This window comes from Hylobates moloch, unplaced genomic scaffold (genome assembly GCF_009828535.3).
Source record: "Hylobates moloch isolate HMO894 unplaced genomic scaffold, HMol_V3 SCAFFOLD_20, whole genome shotgun sequence".
NCBI classification, from domain to species: domain Eukaryota; kingdom Metazoa; phylum Chordata; class Mammalia; order Primates; family Hylobatidae; genus Hylobates; species Hylobates moloch.
The window spans coordinates 23,460,592-23,481,979 of NW_026652295.1; the positions used below are offsets into that span (position 1 = coordinate 23,460,592).

The 21,388-nt window shown below is 37.0% G+C and overlaps 1 protein-coding gene across 2 annotated transcripts in view; it reads right to left on the reverse strand.

The window, feature by feature from the left end:
- Nucleotides 1–4,137: 4,137 nt before the first annotated feature.
- DCDC2 (doublecortin domain containing 2) overlaps nucleotides 4,138–21,388 on the reverse strand; it is a 225,126-nt gene continuing 207,875 nt past the window's right edge. Inside the window, exons 10-11 of one of the 2 annotated variants that reach the window (XM_032141125.2) lie at nucleotides 10,799–11,101; nucleotides 4,138–7,191 (exon numbers count right to left, since the gene is read on the reverse strand). In XM_032141125.2, the coding sequence (XP_031997016.1) occupies nucleotides 7,087–7,191; nucleotides 10,799–11,101 (408 nt within the window). In that variant the 3' untranslated portion in view covers nucleotides 4,138–7,086. The remainder of the gene's footprint in view (nucleotides 7,192–10,798; nucleotides 11,102–21,388) is intronic. The other variant, XM_032141124.2, reaches the window with a different exon arrangement.

A 21,388-nucleotide genomic window follows, 5' to 3' on the forward strand; every position in this document is an offset into this window, starting at 1 on the left:
AGTAATGTTAAGGATTGAAACAGGAAAAAACAAATGTTACTTTTGCAGATAATATTACAGTCTTCATTAAAGTCCTACAGAAACTACAAACCACTTCTAAGAAGTAGTTCGGGGCTGGGCGCAGTGGCTCACGCCTGTAATCCCAGCACTTTGGGAGGCCGAGGTAGGCAGATCACAAGGTCAAGAGATAGAAACCATCCTGGCCAACATGGTGAAACCCCGTTTCTACTAAAAATACAAAAATCAGCCGGGCGTGGTGGCGGGCGCCTGTAGTTCCAGCAACTCAGGAGGCTGAGGCAGGAGAATTGCTTGAACCTGGGAGGCAGAGGTGGCAGTGAGCCGAGATCGCACCACTGCACTCCAGCCTGGTGACAAAGGAAGACACCATCTCAAAAAAAAAAAAAAAAAAAAGTTCAGTAAGGTACTGAATACAAGATTCACTTATAGAAATCAACATGTTGAACAGATATTTTCAAGAGACAAGAACATTTGAGTTGGAAGTAACTATGGGATATCCAACTGAATGTTGTATACATGTATCTGCAGCTCCCAGGGAGAAGCCTGACCTGGAGTTACAGATTTGGAAGTCGAAAGCACATAGGTAGCTGTTAAGATCATGACTGTGAAAGAGATTGCTCAGGGAGATCTTAGGGATTGAAAGAATTAAGAGAAGCCACTAAATTAGCAGCCAGAAATTAAAAGAGAACCAGGACAATCCTAATAGTTATCCGTAGCCAAAAAGAACAAATATACTGTAACCGATGGGAGTTGCCTCACTAGCTTTGAACTTAATGTGTATTTGTCTTTGCATTTTTAAAATGATTTCTGTTACTACTAAAGCAATGAATTTGTTAAACCAACCAAAAGTCAAGTAAGTGTAGGACATCCTATATCATTTCTCTTTTTAATGAAGGATTGAATTTGATTATGAGGGCATTTGAGAATCCTATACAAGGATTTAATAGAGTCCCACTAGGGGGAGAAAACACACTTGGAGAGCTGCAGGAAAGCTATTTTCATAAATAAGTATTTTACAACAAATGCATGCTAGCAATTTTGCAATACCGTGTAGAAATTACATTGTTGGTGGTAGAAAGTTTCTAATGTCAATTAACCATGTAGTCTAAAGAGATTTGACTCTGGCAATTTAGATGCCTCATTTGTTGCGGAGGCTTTTTTTTTTTTTACTTGTATGGAATAACAAAGATAAACTGATCATGTGCACAAGAAATAATGTACTCTTAGTCATGGGATTCAATCACACATTTGTTATTATATATCAATAAAATAAAATGCTTGTGCTTAACTGTTTTGGTTTCTCAAACACACATAGAGAAAATAGCAAAACTATTTAATTCAAAAATAGAATGAAAGCAGTGAATATCCACAAACTAAAGCAGAATGTTTTTGGAAAATTGTAAATTGATTCCTATAGCTATATGTACACAAAATGCATGTAATATGTGTGATCCATTCTGTTTTAAAATATACCTTTATAATAAAAATTCTGGACCTATGTTTCTGTAAAACTATTTCATAAAAGAAATAATGGTGACTTTTGAATATACCTAAAATTTTTATCAAATAAACATCATGTATGTGAAACTGTAAAATTTCTTTACATAATGAAGCTGAATATCCACGCCAAACAGAAACAGACGTTATCTTTTAATGTGCTGAATTTCTACATGATTTTAAGTCAAAAATGTTTCTAGTGTTTGTGAAAAAAATGCCATAAAAAGGATTAATACATGAAATATTAGCAACACAACATCCTAAACAAGCAATAAACCATCTAAACACATTTTGATTATATAAAACGTAGGTCTACCTGCTCAAAAGATAAACCAGCATTTTAGAGAGTGCACTGATACAGAAAAACCTAAATGCTCATAATTTGATCAAAATACAAATAATTTTCCTTAAAGAGACATTCTAAACATAATAAATTATATAAAAACAATGAGCTCAATTTTTTTTTTTTTTTTTTTTTTTTGACTCTTGATCAGTCACCCAGGCTGGAGTGCAGTGGCGTGATCTCGGCTCACTGCAAGCTCCCCTTCCCAGGTTCACGCCATTTTCCTGCCTCAGCCTCCTGAGTAGCTGGGACTATAGGTACGCGCCACCACGCCTGGCTAATTTTTTTGTATTTGTAGTACAGACGGGATTTCACCATGTTAGCCAGGATGGTCTCGATCTCCTGACCTCGTGATCCACCCGCCTCAGCCTCCCAAAGTGCTGGGATTACAGGTGTGAACCACCATGCCCGGCCTTCAATTTAATCTTTACTTACATCAACAATCACCCATTATCATTGTACCCATTAAAGATTTAAGACACGAGAAAAAACACTGAAGTAAAGGCCAAAACAGGCTTTCTCGAAAATTCTCCTAAGAATGACTACAATCTTTCCCTCTTTCCAAAAGTCATTGCATTAGTGACAATAAATGAAACACAAACTATATGGTTCAAGCTGATGAAACTACAGAGAATTCATTTGGTCCCATTCTTAGAGTAAAGCTGACGTCGTTGTTGGTGTTAAGTCAATGGAGCTCCATTGGTTACCTCCTGATTTTATAAATGTCTTATGCTAATCCAGACATTTTTAAAAAATTTCCTAACTCCCCATCTCCTACAGGATGTTATGCCTCTTCAAAAAACAGTATCTTTTTCCTTATCAACATAAGGGAACACTCTTGTATTCCCCATTCATGTCATTCTAACTTCATGGGAGGAAATATACAAATTTCATGTAGGGAAAACAAAAATCAGTCCCATCTAAATGCCCCGATATGTTTTAAAAAGGAAAAATCTTATGGTATTTACAAAAATGGTATTTAATGACAAAGAATTGTATGTGTTCATCATCTTAGAGTAACAGACTAAACTTTTAAAAATGGTTTCATTCCTGAAGGATAAGAATGCCAAAATGCTTCTGCACTGAACCTGAACATTATATAAACTAATGGACCAATAAGTCGGTCTTTCATTCTATTTGTGATACACCTGGCTAACTGGTATGAAAGAGAGTCCTGACACATCTATGTGAATCACACATGCACACACACGGTCACAAACAGTAATAACAGTCTGTATTGGTATAAAAGAATCTACACCTGAAATGTATTGTGCTTAAGGTTAATGGAAAAGAACCATGCTCTGTAGTTACTTCAGGAAAACAAGATATATATGTCTTGGTTTATGTGATATATCACATTTTAAAAACTGGATTTGTTTCAACACCTCCCTAGAATACATTTTTCATTGACATGCTGGTTCCTTTCTTATTTGGAGAAGAATTTTAAATCTCTTCAAGTCTTAGGAAGTCAAGATTTAAAGCACCATAATATATATCATTTCTTACCATTTCCTCTCACGTTTTAACTCATCACTTCTCTCAACTTCACCCAAAAGAGCCTTGTTTTATTAATAACACTGTGACTCAGGAGGGCTGTTTAATGTTTTAAAGTGTGTGAGTGCATCTGTTTAAGTATTTGATACATATCTATGTCTACATGCTATATTTCTGTTCAGATTGGCCACAGTTTCCATGTGATGCTTTCTGTCCATCAATTAATCTACTTTTTAAACTTTGCTTTTGCTGTTTGTTGAACAAAAAATGAAAGAAAGCTTCCTGTTTTCTTGCGGCCACTAATTTAAATGCACAGATTTTTTTCTAGGTGAGTGAACTTTATCCTTTGTGTATAAGGTAGGTCATTCAATGACAATGTTGAAGGTGTTAGTTTATGAACTATAAATTAGAAGAGTTAGCGTGAATAATACCACATTAATATGGGTTCACAACTGTGAGCCTAGAGATATCTCACTCTGAACCACATACGTATGGGACGGTTCTGTCTTCACACACCACATAGCAAGAATTCACACCTTTACAATAAAACAGGAGGCATGATAGCATCACACTTTTCCTAGGAGTGTGGCATCCTAACATTCCCCAAAAAACATATAGAAAAAAAAGTCTTAAAAAATAAAGTCATCCTAAGGTCATAGAGAATAATAACAAGTAAAAAGTTATTTTATGGTCATAGTATCATATTTTATAACTATAAGTCAGTGGGCACTCAGTAGCTATTTTAACAGAAGCTAACCCAAGTAAAACATCCTTAGCCTCAAAACGACTTTCGTCGAAATCTTATTTGCTCTGTAAAACTCTTAATGCCACAATTTTACTAACAAACCCTTTGTTTACAAGTGTCTTAAAATCCAGATAAGCTTAACAAAGTAGTTTCATAAAATTAAAACTATAAAAACTATGTATATAGCATCACAAAGAATTAACATCTTAAAGCATTATATTAGTTATCACATAAAAGCGTCGTAAGTTTTTCGTAGCACCCTCTCTAGAAAACAGTACATGAAGCCTAACCAAGATCTTGTCTGTCCACTCACATAAATGGTCCCAGGTCTGTCAATGAGTCTCATTTAATTTGGGGAGCTAGTCTGCCACAGAGAGCACCATTCCCCACAGAGAAAACTGCCACATTTGCGAGGTGAATTAACTTTTAGCATTTATGTTAAAGTCATCTCTGAAGTGACATCCACAATTTTAATTCCCAGTGAATGACTTTTTCCTTGGCTAGGCACCTTTTTTTGGTAACATGTTTGCAAAGTGTCTTAAAGTGACAAGTTGTTATTCATTCCCTCAAAGTAGGTCACAATTGTACCTTGTCAACAGGTGGTAAAATATGCACACACAAGGGATGAATATGTCCCCATTTTTAAGTTTTCTTGGTACAGTTATTGTGGCCTATTACCTCCTTGAAGTATATTTAAAATACCAAACGTTATTATTCGTGTGAAATGTCAATGTTGTGCTTCATTAAAATGATGCTTAAGGTGTTTGCTAAAACCTAAGCTTCATAATATAATGAATAAAAGGACAGGAAAAAAAGAGAAATATTTTTATTAGAGGAGGAAAAGAGAAAGAGAGAAACTCTCCATTGAAGAAAGAGAATCACCTTGGATAATTAGTTGTAATTTCTTACATTTAATCAGTTATTTTTACAAACTACTTGAAATCATTAACTCCAGACCCAGTAATAGTGCACAAATTTAATATTAAAAGACCAACTGGGGCCGGGTGCAGCGGCTCGCGCCTGTAATCCCAGCATTTTGGGATGCCAAGGCGGGCAGATCACCTGAGGTCAGGAGTTTGAGACCAGCCTGGCCAACATGGTGAAACACCCGTCTCTACTAAAATTCGAAAATTAGCCAGGCATGGTGGCAGATGCCTGTAATCCCAGCTGCTCGGGAGGCTCAGGCGCTTGAACCCAGGAGGCAGAGGTTGCAGCAAATCAAGATCACGCCACTGCACCCAGCCTGGGCGACAAGAGCAAGACTTCATCTCCAAAAAATAATAATAATAAATAATAATAAAAAAGATCAATTTGTCTATTTGCCCAGCAACCCAGGATTGTTGTTTATAGCCCACAGTGCTTTCTATCATCCCATTTGAAAAAGTAAGTCTAGTAGAAAGCACAATTTAGATTTTACACCAGAAACCTAGTACCCTGTTTATAATTCATGCTCCCAGATCACTATATCCTTGTGCCATTATCTCTTCCAAATACTGTTACATTATCATCTCTGTTTACACTTCCGATCTGTGGAAAATACCAAAATCGTATTAAGAAAAAACACATCTATTTTCTATAGTATTACTGAGTGCTTTATATAACTGCCAACTCTTTATTCCAAACGAAACCTGGAAGAGAAAAAATTTTTTAAACTTAATAATTGTGAATTTTTAGAGAAGCACTAGAAGTTAAAATTTCAAGCTTATAACTTCCACATAGTTAAAAATATATCCTTTAAGAAAAATATTATTTCTATATTTATGGAAGAATATCTCTTAAGAATTCAAAAAAAAGGATGAAATTATGTTTTTATGTTTTCCCCATATATACCTCACAAGGCAATTATAAATCAATTTAATCAGTCCACGAAGTTGTGATTCAGGAATTGGTTTCATTATAATAACTTCTGAAGTTGTTTTCAACAATTTCTATCAGATGCCTTCTAATTATAAAGAAATCTGCTTGAAATTCTAAATATATCATGCTAGGAAAAATAAATATTTGCTGATATCTCCAGGGCAAAAATATAATAAAGCAGTCCTAATAGAAATAAGGCAAAAAACAGGTTAAATTGAACAGTCACAAACTCTTCATATAGTCTACTTTTTTCTTCCTAATACACTGTTTTATTTTTGTTAAAAACTATTTGAAAATAATTTAATCTTTGGAATCGCCAGTATCAGGTTCTCTAATTTAATAACATAAGGGAGAAGTGAGAGATATTAATGGTAAAGATAGACTGGATCAGTGAAAATCCATAGGATTTCCATTCTCTGCAAACCACAGGTGCTCCTTTACAATTCCTTCCTGTGTGCGCGCCATTGCCGCCACAAGCATGCAAGCCTGAAAGCATTTAAGGGAGGGCGTGGCGATACTAGTCACTAACACTGAACCAATGCTTCCTCCCACCGAAATGAACACCTCGCACTATCTTTGTAGTTCATTTAAGGTGGATTTTGGCTAAGGGGAAGAAAGAAAGGCATGTTAACAAGTCATGGACACATTTTGATCTACTGCCATCTCCAAATTACGTCTGAAAGTAAATCACAATTTGTTCATTCAGCAGTTTATGCTTTAAGAAAATAGTACATGCTGTCCTATTATCCGTTCTTTAAAATTCTGTCTTCCTAGAGAAAAATTCTTTAGAATAAACTGCCTTCTAAACTTATAATAAAGCGTACAATAAGAGTGATCCTATTTTTCATCCTTTACAAATACAAGTGGCAAATTGTCTTCTAGTGCAAATTCTCTGTTGCTCTTATTTAATATTTCTATACGACTTTTTAAAACACATGCAATAAAAATAATTATCCTTTAGTAGCCATTTAGAGTTATCTGGTCTTTCCACTAGGCTTCTAATGTTAAAATTCAGTAGGTAATATTCGACCATAGTGTCACATTATATTCAGCAATAACTATGTGCTTATCTTTCAAGTATTATAACCCTTCATTTTTCTTGCGATCCATATACTCTCTTTTTAAAAATCTTCTAAGCCACGGCAGCATAGTCCTTGTTTTGTTGGTTGTTTTCATTTTCTTCCGGACTAGTAATTTTTACTTCTGGCCTTGGTGGTCTTTGAGGGTTTACATCAGCCTAGAAGAAAATAGATCAAGACAAAGATATTTAGCTGTTTCGTTCATAAAGGTAACGACATTTATAAAGAAAAAATTACTCAAGATTCTATTTAATTATGTAAATATTTAAGTAAAAAGAGTTCCTGGGGTTCCCTTTGTTTTTTTGTCTATCATTACCCAGTGAACATACTGTTTTCCCAACACTTGTACAAAAGTCCTTTTGGGGTTCATAATCTACTAGTGCTTTAAAGGCATTGACTCATTTTGTATGCTGCAGGCTTTTTCTCATTTTTTATTTATTTCTCTTCGAGCTTTTCTTCAATATAGTTATACTTTTCAGTTTAGCATTTTCAGAGACAAAAGAAGAAAAACTTCAGGAACATTCTCCTAATTTTAGTTTCCTCCTAGAATTCACAAATTCATTGTGAATATGGATTGTGAATATAGTACCAAGTACCATCAAGTAGCAAGTAGATAAGAACAAGACAGAAAATCAAAATGTGGAGGTGGCATTTCTCCAAAAGCAACTATTGCTCCTACCACTTGGGTTTCTCCTGTTAATAATGACATTGTCTCATGTACAACTCACCTTTCCCCGACTACCCTGAAAACTGAGTGGGTGAGATTAGAACTAGCTGGTTTGCAAATTCTGCTCTATGAAATCCTAGAGGCTCCACAGCCCCCATGAGGGCACCCAGTCTGGGGGAGAGAGTAGCTCCAGGTTCCCCAAGCCACACAGGCCATGACTGATGCTTTGAAAAAGAAATTATATATATATATACACATGTATGTATTTTATTTATATATATATTGATATATTTATATATATATTTGTATATTTTTATATATTTTTATATATATAAATATATATATCTGGTGCTGTGTCTTATTTCACGTTGTTCCTTTGTGAAATGTCTCAAATGGTATCTTGAATATAGTACAAGTTCAATCTCAATAAATGTCAATTGTTTCTTGTAAATTCTCTGTATTTCCTGGTGTTTTCCTACAATCATATCTCGCTTTGTACAAGAATTGTTACATGGAACAAAATGTTACACAGTGAACAGAATTTCTAGTCATTTTATTAGTAGACGGTCCTTCTGTAAAAGTTAATTATTCATTTTTAACTTATAATTCACATAAATTTGGTTTTTCATATATTTTGGTATGCTTAAAATATACCTATACCAATATGTTAGGGAGAACAAGATAAAATATATCACTGTTATAAGAAAGAGATGAGTCAAATAAGATTAAATCTTTGTGAGTGACTGCTCTGTTACTAATCCCTAATTAGGCTGGGCATGATGGCACATGTCTGTAATCTCATCACTTTGAGAGGTCAAGAGGATCGCTTGAGCCCAGGAGTTCAAAACCAGCCTGTGCAACATAGGGAGGGAGACTTCCTCCATATTAAAAATATGTATATATATAGCCTGGCATGGTGGCACCTGTGGTCCCAGCTATCACAGGAGGATGAAGTGGGAGGATCACTTGAGCCCGGGAGGTCAAAGCTGCAGTGAGCTGTGATCACGCCACTGAACTCTAGCCTAGGTAACAGAGTGAGACCTTGTCTAAAAAAATAAAAAAAAGTTCCTAGTTAGATGTTGTCTCAAAAAAATCACAAACTAGGCACTTCCTTATTTGAATTCCCAAGAATTTAGATTTACCCTCATTACATATCACAGGCCATTGCCAAATTATGTAACCTTGATCTTGATGGATGCCCAATTCCTATCAAAAGCCTATTTTTTCCCCTTTAAAAAAGTATTCATTTGTCATAATGGGCAAATTAAAAATTGTATGTTTATAGTGTACAAAATGATGTTTTGAAATATCTATCCATTGTGGAATGGCTTGAGTTAATTAACGTACACCTTACCTCACATACTTATCTTTTGTTGTGAGAACACTTCAAATCTACTCTCTTAGTGATTTTCAAGTGTACAATATACAGTTATTATACTTTAGACACCTTATTGTACAATAGATCTCTTGAACTGATTCCTCCTTTCTAACAGAAATTTTGTATCATTTGACCAACATCTCTCCAACCCTGTACTCAGTCCCTGGTAACCACCATTCTACCTTCTACTTCTATGAGTTTAACTTTTTTTAGATTACACATGCAAGTGAGATCATACGGTATTTGTCTTTCTTTGGTTGGCTAATTTCACTTAATGTAATATCCTCCAGGTTTATCCATGTCATTGCAAATCACAGGATTATTTTTTAAAGTTATAGTTATGGAAGACAGAAGGACAGGCAATCCATTCATTTCTGTAAAATCTATTATGTCATATGTTGAATTAAGCTAGACCACTGGAAAAAATCATGCTTGGATCTTACTATCTAGTCCCACATAGAATTACACTTTGATTTCATTTTGTAAGCTTTCATCAAAAGCTACTACAACAAAGAGTTGTATGAAACTTACTATTACAGTTGCCATATAAATGACACTGAGGACTATGTAGAACTACATATGGGGAATTTCTTATAGAATGGCACTGTGATTATCTCACCTTGAGAAAAGATAAAATGAGAGACATGCTGAGCATTTTCATTTAGATGTTAAGAACATTTTGAATAAGTCATATAGTGGATTGCAGATAACTTTGTACTGTTATTGAAACCTGGCCACCAGAACATTTTGCATTTGGCCACTGCTAAACTTGCTTTCTCTAAGCAAGATAAATCAGATGGATCAATAATAATCAAGTAGACCTCATTCATCATAGTGGGTATTAGGAACGAGTAGTCCAAGGCCCACTTCAGCAGTTACAGCCTTGAGGGAGGTGGACCTTGATCTGATGGATAGACAGGAAGGGATGGGATAAGCAGATGGTGAGAATGTTACAGAGAACATCCTGCCTCTTATGCTGTGAGATTCAACTTGAGCCTGGCAGCAACGGGATCATATTGTCCCGTGGAAGAATGCCAGGACTGATGAGTATCCAGCTCCAGAGTCAGACGTGGAAGAACAGGCTAGGAAATGAGAGGTTTCACCACATATTACTTTTTCTTTTCTTTTCTTTTCACCACATATTTCTTTATCCTTTTTGTATAATAAATAGAACTGTATACTACCAAGTACCTAATGTGTTGAATGCTTAATTTGATTAATCTATTTAAAGTAGAAAAAAGCAAACTAACTTCAGTACTTCTAGAGATCAAAGAAGTCACTCATAATAGAGAAAGTATTCCTTATTTCATGTCTAGGTCTCACTGGTCTTGATATTTTTTTTTTGGTTTCTAACGTCTCTGGTCTTAACTTATTCTTACTTTTTTATATTTCTTTCTTTGATTATGTATGTTCTTAGAAGGCTCTGTACATTTTCTTGTAAAATGAGGCAGGAGGTAGATAGATGGATGGATGAATGGCTAAATGTATGAATGGCGGAAGGGCAGACACAAACTGTCAGATAGGTCAATGGCAGTAGTTGTTAAATGGTTGAAATGAAATAACCAGTAAATAAAGGGATTAAATGGTATTGGATCTTTCCTACTCAACCATAAGTGGTTTCAGTACAAGTCCTAAACACTTGATTAATTCTCTGAATGCACGCATGTACACACACACGTATTCATGCATTCACATAAGCAAGCAAAAGCAATAGAAATACCTCATCTTGTCCACTGCCAGCTTCTTGAGACTTTCTTTCCTTGTCTAGGACCAGTTGAAGCTCATTATTAACCTGGTCCAGCTCCTCACCATTCTCCTCATCGGTGCCTCCACTTACACGAGCAGGGCCTGCCTGCTCCTCACTGTGATCCAGAATCTCCTCGACTTGCTCAGGGGCATCTGTAGCCTCCCTACCTCCTTCCTCTTCAAGGTCACCATTCTTTCCTGAAAAGTCTTCTTTCTGTTCTGCATCCTTGTTTGCCTTCTCTCCATCTTCTTCCTCGTCTACTATTTCTGCTGGCCTCTGATGGACCAAAAGGAATAATGGATAAAAGTAAGAAGCATAACAGAAAATTTCCACTGCACATCATAGTAATGTAATACTTATATTACAGTCAAGTAAAACATTCTTACATTTGCATAGTACTTTACAGTATAGAATGTGTTTATGTTTACTGAGTACCTACCACATGCCACATGTTACAAGTATTCCCTCATTTAATCCTCACAACAATCCTTTGAGATTGGTATCATTCCCATTTTGCAGATGAGAAAACTAAACAGGAGAGTCCGAGATCCCACAGAAAAAGCCAGAGTTTGAACTAAGCCTGTGACTCCAGAACTAGTGATCGTAACCCCCATGACAGATAGAAAGCCAAACCGCAAGGTCCTTGGCCAGTGTCTAGTGAAGTACCTGGCCCAGAGGAGGAGGTTTTAAAAAAAAAAAAAGTCTTTGTGGAAAGATTATCATCCTCAGGGCTAAGGATGAGGGCAATGGCACCAGGCTGTGAATTCATGTTTTCTGACGTGGAATGTAGATAGCTTTCTCCACAACGCCTAAGGAAGCTGACAGCTTATCTCTAAATACAATAACTGATTTTCCCGCAGATCTAAGGTCAAGAAACCATATGTCCTCTCTATAAGAATAATAAATGCTGAGGGCCGGGCACGGTGGCTCACGCCTGTAATCCCAGCACTTTGGGAGGCTGAGGCAGGTGAATGACAAGGTCAGGAGATTGAGACCATCCTGGCTAACACTGTAAAACCCCGTCTCTACTAAAAATACAAAAAATTAGCCGGGTGTGTTGGTGGGCACCTGTAGTCCCAGCCACTTCGGAGGCTGAGGCAGGAGAATGGCGTGAACCCGGGAGGCGGAGCTTGCAGTGAGCCCAGATAGCACTACTGCACTCCAGCCTGGGCAACAGAGTGAGACTCCATCTCAGAAAAAAAAAAAAAAGGCAGTTGGAGAAGGGAACAGGAGGCCAGCTTTCAGGGCCAAGACTTTGGAGAAAAACCCAGGTTCAAGTCCTGAACAGGCACTTACTGGCTGTTACCTAACTTTGGTGAGTTTCAGATTTGCCATTTGTAAAATGAGAATGTAACAAAACTTCCATGAAGATTAGAGAAAAGTTATATAAAGTGTCATAGTTTCTGGCACGTCACAGACCCTAAAAAACATGGAAATCCCTTCCCATCTGTTACAATACATTCTTTCCTGGAGCCACCGTATTTCTTCAATGCTATCAATAAAATAACAGGGTTTTTTTTTAATGGTAGAGTAGAAGGATTTATTTGGTGTTAAGATCTCATTATTGCCTTTTTGTAGCTACCTGACATTGGACAGGTCATTTAATTCTCCTTCCCTGTAAAATGAGAGTTTGGAACCCAATTAGCCCTGACCCCCCCTTCCAACTCTAGAAGCCCATCTCTTCTAACTGACCAAACAATTGACCACTTTTGTGTCATTATAAAAGTTAACATAACGCTTTCAGTTTTGGAAGTAAGGAATGAAATGAAGGGGAGTAGACTAAAAGTTCAGAATAAAATTCCACACATTATTTTGAAGAAGAGTTGGGACTAGTAGTAATTCTTATCTTCTGTCAAAAATAAAACCTCAGATTTAATTATATGATACCGAATATGTATTTTTTAAATGAAGGAAAAAGCTAGCTGTTCTTAGATATTAAAAAAACCACAATGTTTGTCATTATGCAGATTAAACGACACCGTGAGCCTAGGCTGTTTAAATTTTATTCGGATGCTTAAGGTCAAACTGTGGAGAGTCCTAACTATCCCTTAGCATGTCGTCAGGGTAGGTCCCTCACAAAGGCAGAATGATGCACAGAACTCAGGTCCAGAGGGGTATGGATCTGCCACCTGGTGCTAAAAGGCAAAAGATTTATGAACATAACTCACAATGCTTGGTAAGAAGTTTGTGGTGTTTAATGTATGTGACCTAAATGACTGAAAGTGAGAAAAGTCTCCAATCTCTAACAAAGAGAATAGCATTTCCAATCTGCCCACCAGACCCGTCTCACCCTCTCCCCAAAGAGAACAAGCTAAGCAAGGCACTGAGACACACACACTTGAAGTGATAAGGAGAGAAGGGTTTGGCAAGGGAAAGATGTGCGTTGTCATTATAAAAACAGAACGGAGGAGAATACATCACACATGAAAATGACTTGCATTTCTATACACTAACGATGAACAATCTGGAAGGAGATTACAGAAACAATTTCATTTACAATAGCATCAAAAGGAATACTTAGGAATTAGCCAGTGAGGTGAAAAACTTGTGCAATGAAAAATACAAAACATTGCCAAAAGAAAATTTAAAAGACATAAATAAATGGAAACATGTCCCACGTTAATGTATTAGAATACTTAATATTGTTAAGAGGTCAATATTATCCAAAGTGATCTACAGATTCAATGCAATCCCTGTTGTTTTTTGCAGAAATAGAAAAACCCATCCTATAAGTCATACGGAATCTCAAGGGACCCTGAGTAGCCAAAACAATTTTGAAAGAGGACAAAGTTGGAGAATTCCCACTTATTTCTTTTTTATTATTATTATTATACTTTAGGTTTTAGGTTACATGTGCACAATGTGCAGGTTTGTTACATATGTATCCATGTGCCATGTTGATTTCCTGCACTTCTTTATTTCAAAGCTTACTGCAAAGCTACAATAACCAAAACCAGAGTGGTCCTGGAATTAAGACAGACGTATAGACCAATGGAATAGAACAGAGAGTCCAGAAATAAACCTTCACATATACAGTCAAATGGTTCTGACAAGGGTGCCAAGACCATTCAGTATGGAAAGGACAGTCTTTCAACAAATTGTGCTGGGAAAACTGGATATCCACATGCAAAAGAATGAAGTTGTATCCTTACCTAACATATGTACAAAAAATAACTCCAAATGAATGAAAGACCTAAATGTAAAACTGAAAACTATAAAACTCTTAGAGGAAAACATAGGGCAAAAACTTTTTGGCATTGGAGTTGGTAGTGATTTCTTACACATGACACCAAAGACACAGGCAACAACAACAACAAAAATACATAAATAGGACTTCATAAAAATTTTAAAATTTTGTACGTCAAAAGACAATACCAACAGAGTAAAAAGGCAACCCATAGAATGGGAGGAAATATTTGCAAATCATTTATCTGATGAAGGCTTGATATCCAGAATATACAGAGAACACCTAAAACTCAACAACAAAAAGTCTCATTCGAAAATGTGCAACGTACTTGAATAGATATTTCTGCAAAGAAGATATACAAATGGCCAATAATCACATGAAAAGATCCTCAACATTACGAATAATTAGGGAAATACAAATTAAAACTGCAATAAGATACTACCTAACACCCATTATGATGACAAAAAAAAAAAAAAGAAAAGAAGAAAACAAGCATTGACAAGGATGTGGAGCAACTGGAACTCCTGGGCATTTTTGGTGAGGATGCAAAATGCTACAGCCACCTGAAAAACAGTATGGTGGTTCCTCAAAAAGTTCAAAATAGAATTACCATATGATCTAGCAACTCCACATCTGGGTAAATACCCAAAAGAACTGAAAGCAGGGACTTGAAGAGATATTTGTACACCCAAGTTTATAGGAGAATTATTCACAATAGCTTAAAATGTGGAAGCAACCCAAATGTTCATCAAAAGATGAGTGGATAATCAAAATGTAGTATATCCATAAAGTGGAATATTATTCAGCCTTACAAAGAAAGAAAATTCTGATACAAAGTGGGTGAAACAGAGATATTATGCTAAGTGAAATAAGCCAGTCACACAAAAAGACAAATACTGTATGATTCTACCTACATGAGGTACATAGAGTAGTCAGAATCATAGAGACAGAGAGTAGAATGGTGGTTGCCAGGTTGAGAGAGGAAGAAATGGGGAGTTCTTGTTTAATGGGTATGGAGTTTCAGTTTTGCAAGACGAAAAGAGGTTTGGAGCTGGTTGGTGGTGGTAGTTACACAACATTATGAATGTGTTTCATACCACTGAACTGTATGTACACTTAAAACTGGTTAAGATGGTAAATATTGTGTCTACACAATACACAGTCTACTACAACTCTGTGTCTACAGTGTTTTCAGGTAGTGACAGGTGAGAAAGGAGGGGCAAATGGAAATGCAAAGGCTGAGCACCGCTCTGGGCCAAACATCACACGCAGCATTTCATGCAACTCTCACAATAGCCCTATGAGTTGTTTCTTATACCTGTTAGACAAAGAGAGTAAATGAGAAATCTCATCACACTTCCCACATCACAGGGCAAGTGACCAAGTAGGGCTAGGGTGTAAACCAAAGGCAGTCTTGCCCCAAGGTCCTAGTATCTTTCCTTAAATTAATAACCAAACAAGTCGCTACTATAAGAACACTCACGTGTACTTTCAATGGCCAGAACATATGAGGTCTGCAGTAGGCAACATTACTTTTACTGTTTAAAGAATTACTGACCTGAGGCTGGGCATGGTGGCTCACGCTTGTAATCCTAGCACGTTGGAGGCTGAGGCGGGAGGATTGCCTGAGCTCGGGAGTTCAAGACCACCCTGGGGACAACATGATGAAACCCCGTCTCTACTAAAATACAAAAAACTAGCCGGGCTTGGTGGTGCATGTCTGTAATCCTAGCTACTCAGGAGGCTGAGGCAGAATTGCTTGAACCCAGGAGGTGGAGGTTGCAGTGAGCCGAGATTGCACCACTGAATTCCAGCCTGGGCCACAGAGAGAGACTCTGTCTCAAAAAAAAAAAAAAATTACTGACCTGAAAACAAAATATTTTGGGAATTTCTATCACTGGCTTTTGGTGTGATCTAGGAAGGAAACATTATTACAAGAATTGTCTAGCAGAGTACCTGAAGCAGTAGATAACAAAACTCCCAAAATACTACAGTACTAATGGCCAAAAGGAACAAATTTCTTTTTAAATTACCTCTGAAAACTGGATAATTATAAATCACTCTCCTAGAAATGGTTTTCATCCTCACTGTGCCTAAACTTGCCCTATTATTCAGGACAACTTTTTTTTTTAGTTTTAAAGAGAAGTTGTGTAGCATTTAATAAAATAATAACAGAAAACTCATAATTTACTGTAACTGTTTAGGAATCTGGATATTGTCCTCACCTCTCTGCGAACATATTACCAATGCTTGCTGAAGAATGTTAAGGCAATCACACCTAAGTAAGAAAATGTCTATTTTCCTCTCCTGACATCTGGATTTATACCTAAAAATTGCAAAATAATAACATATTAGTCTTTAGTTTTATATTTTTCAGCCTTACCTGTTTCTTTATCTAGAATTCCCAAACACACATATATTTTTTTTCTCCTTTTAATGCAAAGGGCTGGTATATACCCTAATTTCTTTTTAGGGAAGAAGACAACTGGCCCTAAACTCAGGCCCTGTCTCATAGTCATTATTACCACCAGTACTAACAAGCAGTATTACACTTTCATCCCATTATTCCTATTAGACTTTCCCAGCACAGCTATTTTAGTAGTCATCAAATGAAGCCACATCTGGTTAGCTCAACTTTAAGAAATGCAAGATTATGGTGTTGAAATACCAATTTGATCAATTTAAATAAGATGGTAACGTTAGTTAAAAGGCTTATAAACCTTTAAAATATCCTGAGTCTGGAACAAAATTTATTATTACAACGACACTACAATTCAGGGCAAAAAAAAAAAATGCTGTTATGACAGATCTGTAATGAATAAATGAAAAGCAATGTGCTTTTTGGTGTAATCTCCTTTGAAGCAGACATTAAATTATTAAAGATGTTTCCAGCGTATACATCAATCAAATCATCCCCAGAAGGAACACTGGGTTTTACACCCATCCATACACACACACACACACACACACACACACACACACACAGATAAAATCTATACCATGGTGAGAGTCTGCAAAGAAGGAAAAGGGCACTCCCTCTATATAACTATTCTTTAGGATAAAAAAGAAATACAAGAGGCAAAGGAGGAACAAGTTGCACCCTTCCTCCATCCCCTTCACTCCTCTCTCACTGTGCTGTAGCAAAACTACTGAAGAGGGATCTGGTACCCTTCACACAAACTCTGAGCTATCACCAGCCCTGGGAACTTTTAGTCCATTAAGACTGTTGGGTCTGATTCACATGGACTAATCATCCTCACTCTCAGTTATGTTTATTCTTTGCTTCCAAGTTCCTTGGCATCCGTTTTTCACAACAAATTTACCATCCAATAGCTTTTTGTTGTTTCCAAACTGCTATCTATTAATACTTGCGAAAGTAATACGAATGTACAAACAAGAGATACTAAACAAGGATAATTTCCATAAATTAGTATATGCACTTAAGCAACAAATGACTGTATCTTCCATTGGAATGACAGGTTGGCAGTAGCCAGTTATGGATGTAATAAGTAATGCCAAACATTTAGGTAGCATATTGTGCTTCTTAGAGCACTTTCACATGCAGTTTCTCATTTTATCTTCCCAACCTGTGGGCAGATGTGATTACTTCCATTGTATAGAATGGGAAATTGAGCCAGAGACATAAAGCAAGTTGCCAAGGGTTACATGGCCAGTAGATGAAAATATCTTTCATCAGCATCACAAACACACATACCTGCATGCACATGCGTGCATGTGTGCACACACACACAACTTCTTATTGAAGAACAGTGGTCCTCAGTAGCTGAACAACTGGTCACCATGGTAACGAGGCACCTGGCTAAGGCCAACCTCTAATCTATAACCAATGGATAATGAGGCAGAGGGGCTGCTGGGCTGAGCTGGGAGCCATGTCTCTGCTTTTCTCCCCGCTCTGCTCATCACTGATCATGTTTCTTACAGACAAAAACTTCAAAAGCTGACTCTGCTCCCTGAATATTATCCTTTCCATCTGTTAAGCAGCATCAAATCAGAGACAAACTCCATCTTCTCACTTTTTGGGGCTGAATTGTGCCCTCCCTCACAATTATTATGTTGAAGTCTTAACCCCAGTACCTCATAAAGTGACTGTATTTGGATGCGATTTAAGTTAAAATTAGGTCATGAGGGTGGCCCTAATCCAATCTGACTCATGTCAAGCCAAGAGAGGCCTGAGAACAAACCAACCCTGCCAACATCTTGATCTCAGACTTTGGGCCTCCAGAGCTGTGAGAAAATAAATGTCTGCTGTTTAAGTCCCCTAGTCTGCAGTGTTTTGTTACGACAGCCCTAGTAAACTAATACACTAATACCTTCCCTCCCCAGCCCCACACATGCTCATATTAATATTCTTTCACCTCCCTTCCCAACACCCTCACTCTCCCATCCCTCCTCTCCTTTCTTAAAAAAATAGGGAAGTTAGCTTCCTCAACAATGGAAAGAGGGCTGGCTGGATGTGGCAGGGAAAGAAGGCCAAACCCAGACCTTCCCAGACAGAAGTTTGGAGTGGGGAAGAGTCCTCTGTGGAAGAAACTGAAAAGAGCCCTGGGCCACTGGCTGTGCCATCCTATTACTCATGCTGTTCCTTACACCTTCATCCAGGATGCCCTTCCTTCCCCATGGGTAGAACCACCTTCTCCAGAAAGCCTTCCTGCTCCCTCAGGTGGCCATCACTCCTCACCTGTGCCCTTCTAATACTTTGCTAAGATGCCTCTAGCACATTCTAACCACAGTGTGCAGTTATTCTCTATTTGTGTGCAAAAAAATAGTGAACACAAATTGCTATTGAGTAGATACCCCCAAAATATTTGGAATGATCATAGAATAACGGGGAAATATCAGCCCTGGCACTATGAAGGTCTTCTGGAAGTTTCCTGAAGTAAGGGCTTTTTGTTATTCATCTTTGTTCCTATCACCACTGACTTGGGATATTCATCTTGAATAAGACACAAATGTGCCTCCCACAGATAAAAGCCTCATATGTGCCTTCAGGAAGGCACTGATGACAAGGCTCACATTTATCCAGAGCTTGCCAGATACCTGGTGCTATGGCCTAAGCACGTCATATGCATAATCATATTTACACTAACCTCAAAACAATCATTTAAGAAAAACACGATGATGATCCTAATTTGCAGATAAGGAAACTGAAGCATAGGGAATTAGGTAAACTTGTCCAAAATTCTCCAAGTAGTGACAAAAGGATTTGAATTCTTTGACCATTGGATTGTAATAACTATTTTCCTAAGATAAAGTACAGAGCAAAGACATACTAATGTTAAATTCAATGTATGTTCAAGAGTTACTTCCAGCCTAGTGGCTCCAAGACCAGTGCCTCACTGTCACCTGGGGATCTTGTCAAATGCAAAGTGTGAGTCACAAGTTCGGAGCCTCTGCCTCTCTCTCAGCTCCTGTGATGCTGACAACGCTGGTCCCCAGAAGGGCTGTAAATCACATATAACACAATATGCTCATGAATATGCCACTTAAAAAATCATTTTTGGTTAACAGTTCTCACTGTAATAGTGCCCTGAAATCATGCCTCTTTAAATGAAGGTGGCATATTTATCTTAAAAGTTACCAATTTGCTGAAAGTTGGAAGACAATGGAAGGACTGTTGACAGAATGATTTCTGGCCATAAAGACAGTTCTACAAGATTTATTCTAATTACATCACCATGCCACTGTTTATTAAGAGTCAATATTATAAAAAGAAACCCATCACTGCAAAAGCAATAAATCAGAAAGTTTTTTTATATTTTTATGCTTTATGCTCGGTCTTCATCCCCCTGACATTTACATCAATTTTCAGCCGATTTTGTGATGAAAATTTTTAAGAGAACCTATTTTCAGATAGAAATTGTTTCTCTAAGGAGTACATACACCTTGAAATTTCAGGACTAGCTCATGCCTATGAGTAATTGTGTAATGCTGTACTCTTTATAAAGCACAATTCTTCTGTTTCGCTGGAGTCAAAAAAGGGTATTCATTATACTCTATCTTAAATCCCCATTAAACTGATGTACATAATGGTATAAACAATGATCGCAGAAGTCATTTAAACCTAGATGATTCCAGCCTCACAGCCTCTCTGGCATGCATCCAGAATGCAACTAGATTAATGGGCATGTTACACATATTAAAAATACATGTACAATTACAGACAATATGTACCCTTAAACAGAGAGGTTTTTATAAGACAGGACTTCTACCATTAAAAAACACATTATTTATTATAAGTAATTGCTCTTAATATTTCTTATTAGAAAAGCTGTACCAGCTTTTCTCCTTGACACCAGCATTGGCATTTTGAGTGTATTTTGCCTGAGTTTGCCTCCATGTGTATCTTGCTATTTATTTTGTAACTGACATTCTGAGAAAATGGTTGATTTGTATGGGAAGACAGAAAAGGTCTGGTAGTTATTACCTCTGGCTACATCCTAGCAGGGACGGGGCTCAGGGGAAATCGTTAAGTATTCAGGTTTTCCAGAGAATATGCATGCAGTTACTAAGGTTAACTCAGGATTCCTGAGTGGTAAGGGGAAAGAAGATGGAATATGAAAATTATATGGAAATAAGCTGCAAAATATTGAAAGCATCAATTACCTGGAAGGTATTTCCACAGGCGGATGGGGCTGCCCAAATGACTTACACTTTAAACTCATATCACACCTCTGACAGTAACAGCAGCAACAAAAATTAAAAACGGGGAAAGCCATCTACAGAGAGACCATAGCTCATGTCCAGCCCACTTTAGCAGTAAATGTGATATTTCTTATATTTACATCAGAATTCCTGAGGAATATTATTTTAATGTTTAAGGCCTATACTATTATAAACAACAGCACAAGTTAGAATTTTTTAGTCAAGATATCCTATCTCACCACCCAACCCTCCTCCTCATTGCCAAACATTAGTTCTCTCTCCCTAAAATAACCTAGACCTAGAAATTGGAGATCAATAAAAATGAAAAAGACTACCTTAGATGTCCATTTTTTCCATGTAACATTTATGAAGTTTCAAATTTGGGAAAGTGTGTGGATTTGTTATAGGTTTTGGGGTAGAAGATATTTCTGTGGATTTTATGGCAGCATTCAGGCATAGATGTTGAAAATACAGAAGTTACCCTACTTGTTTTTATTATTTCTGTTCCCATGGAAACTAAAATCATCTCCTATCCAAGTTGAATGAGGTGTTTTGAAATAATCAGTTTCAATTTTTTATGATAGCAAAGTACCACTTCTTGCTTTCAGCTTTCAGAGGCTTACTTTCACAGAAAAAAAAAAAAAAAAAGGTTTAGATGTGATTTGAAGTCACAAAGACCTACAAAAAGGGTGGTTATATTCAGAGACGTTACC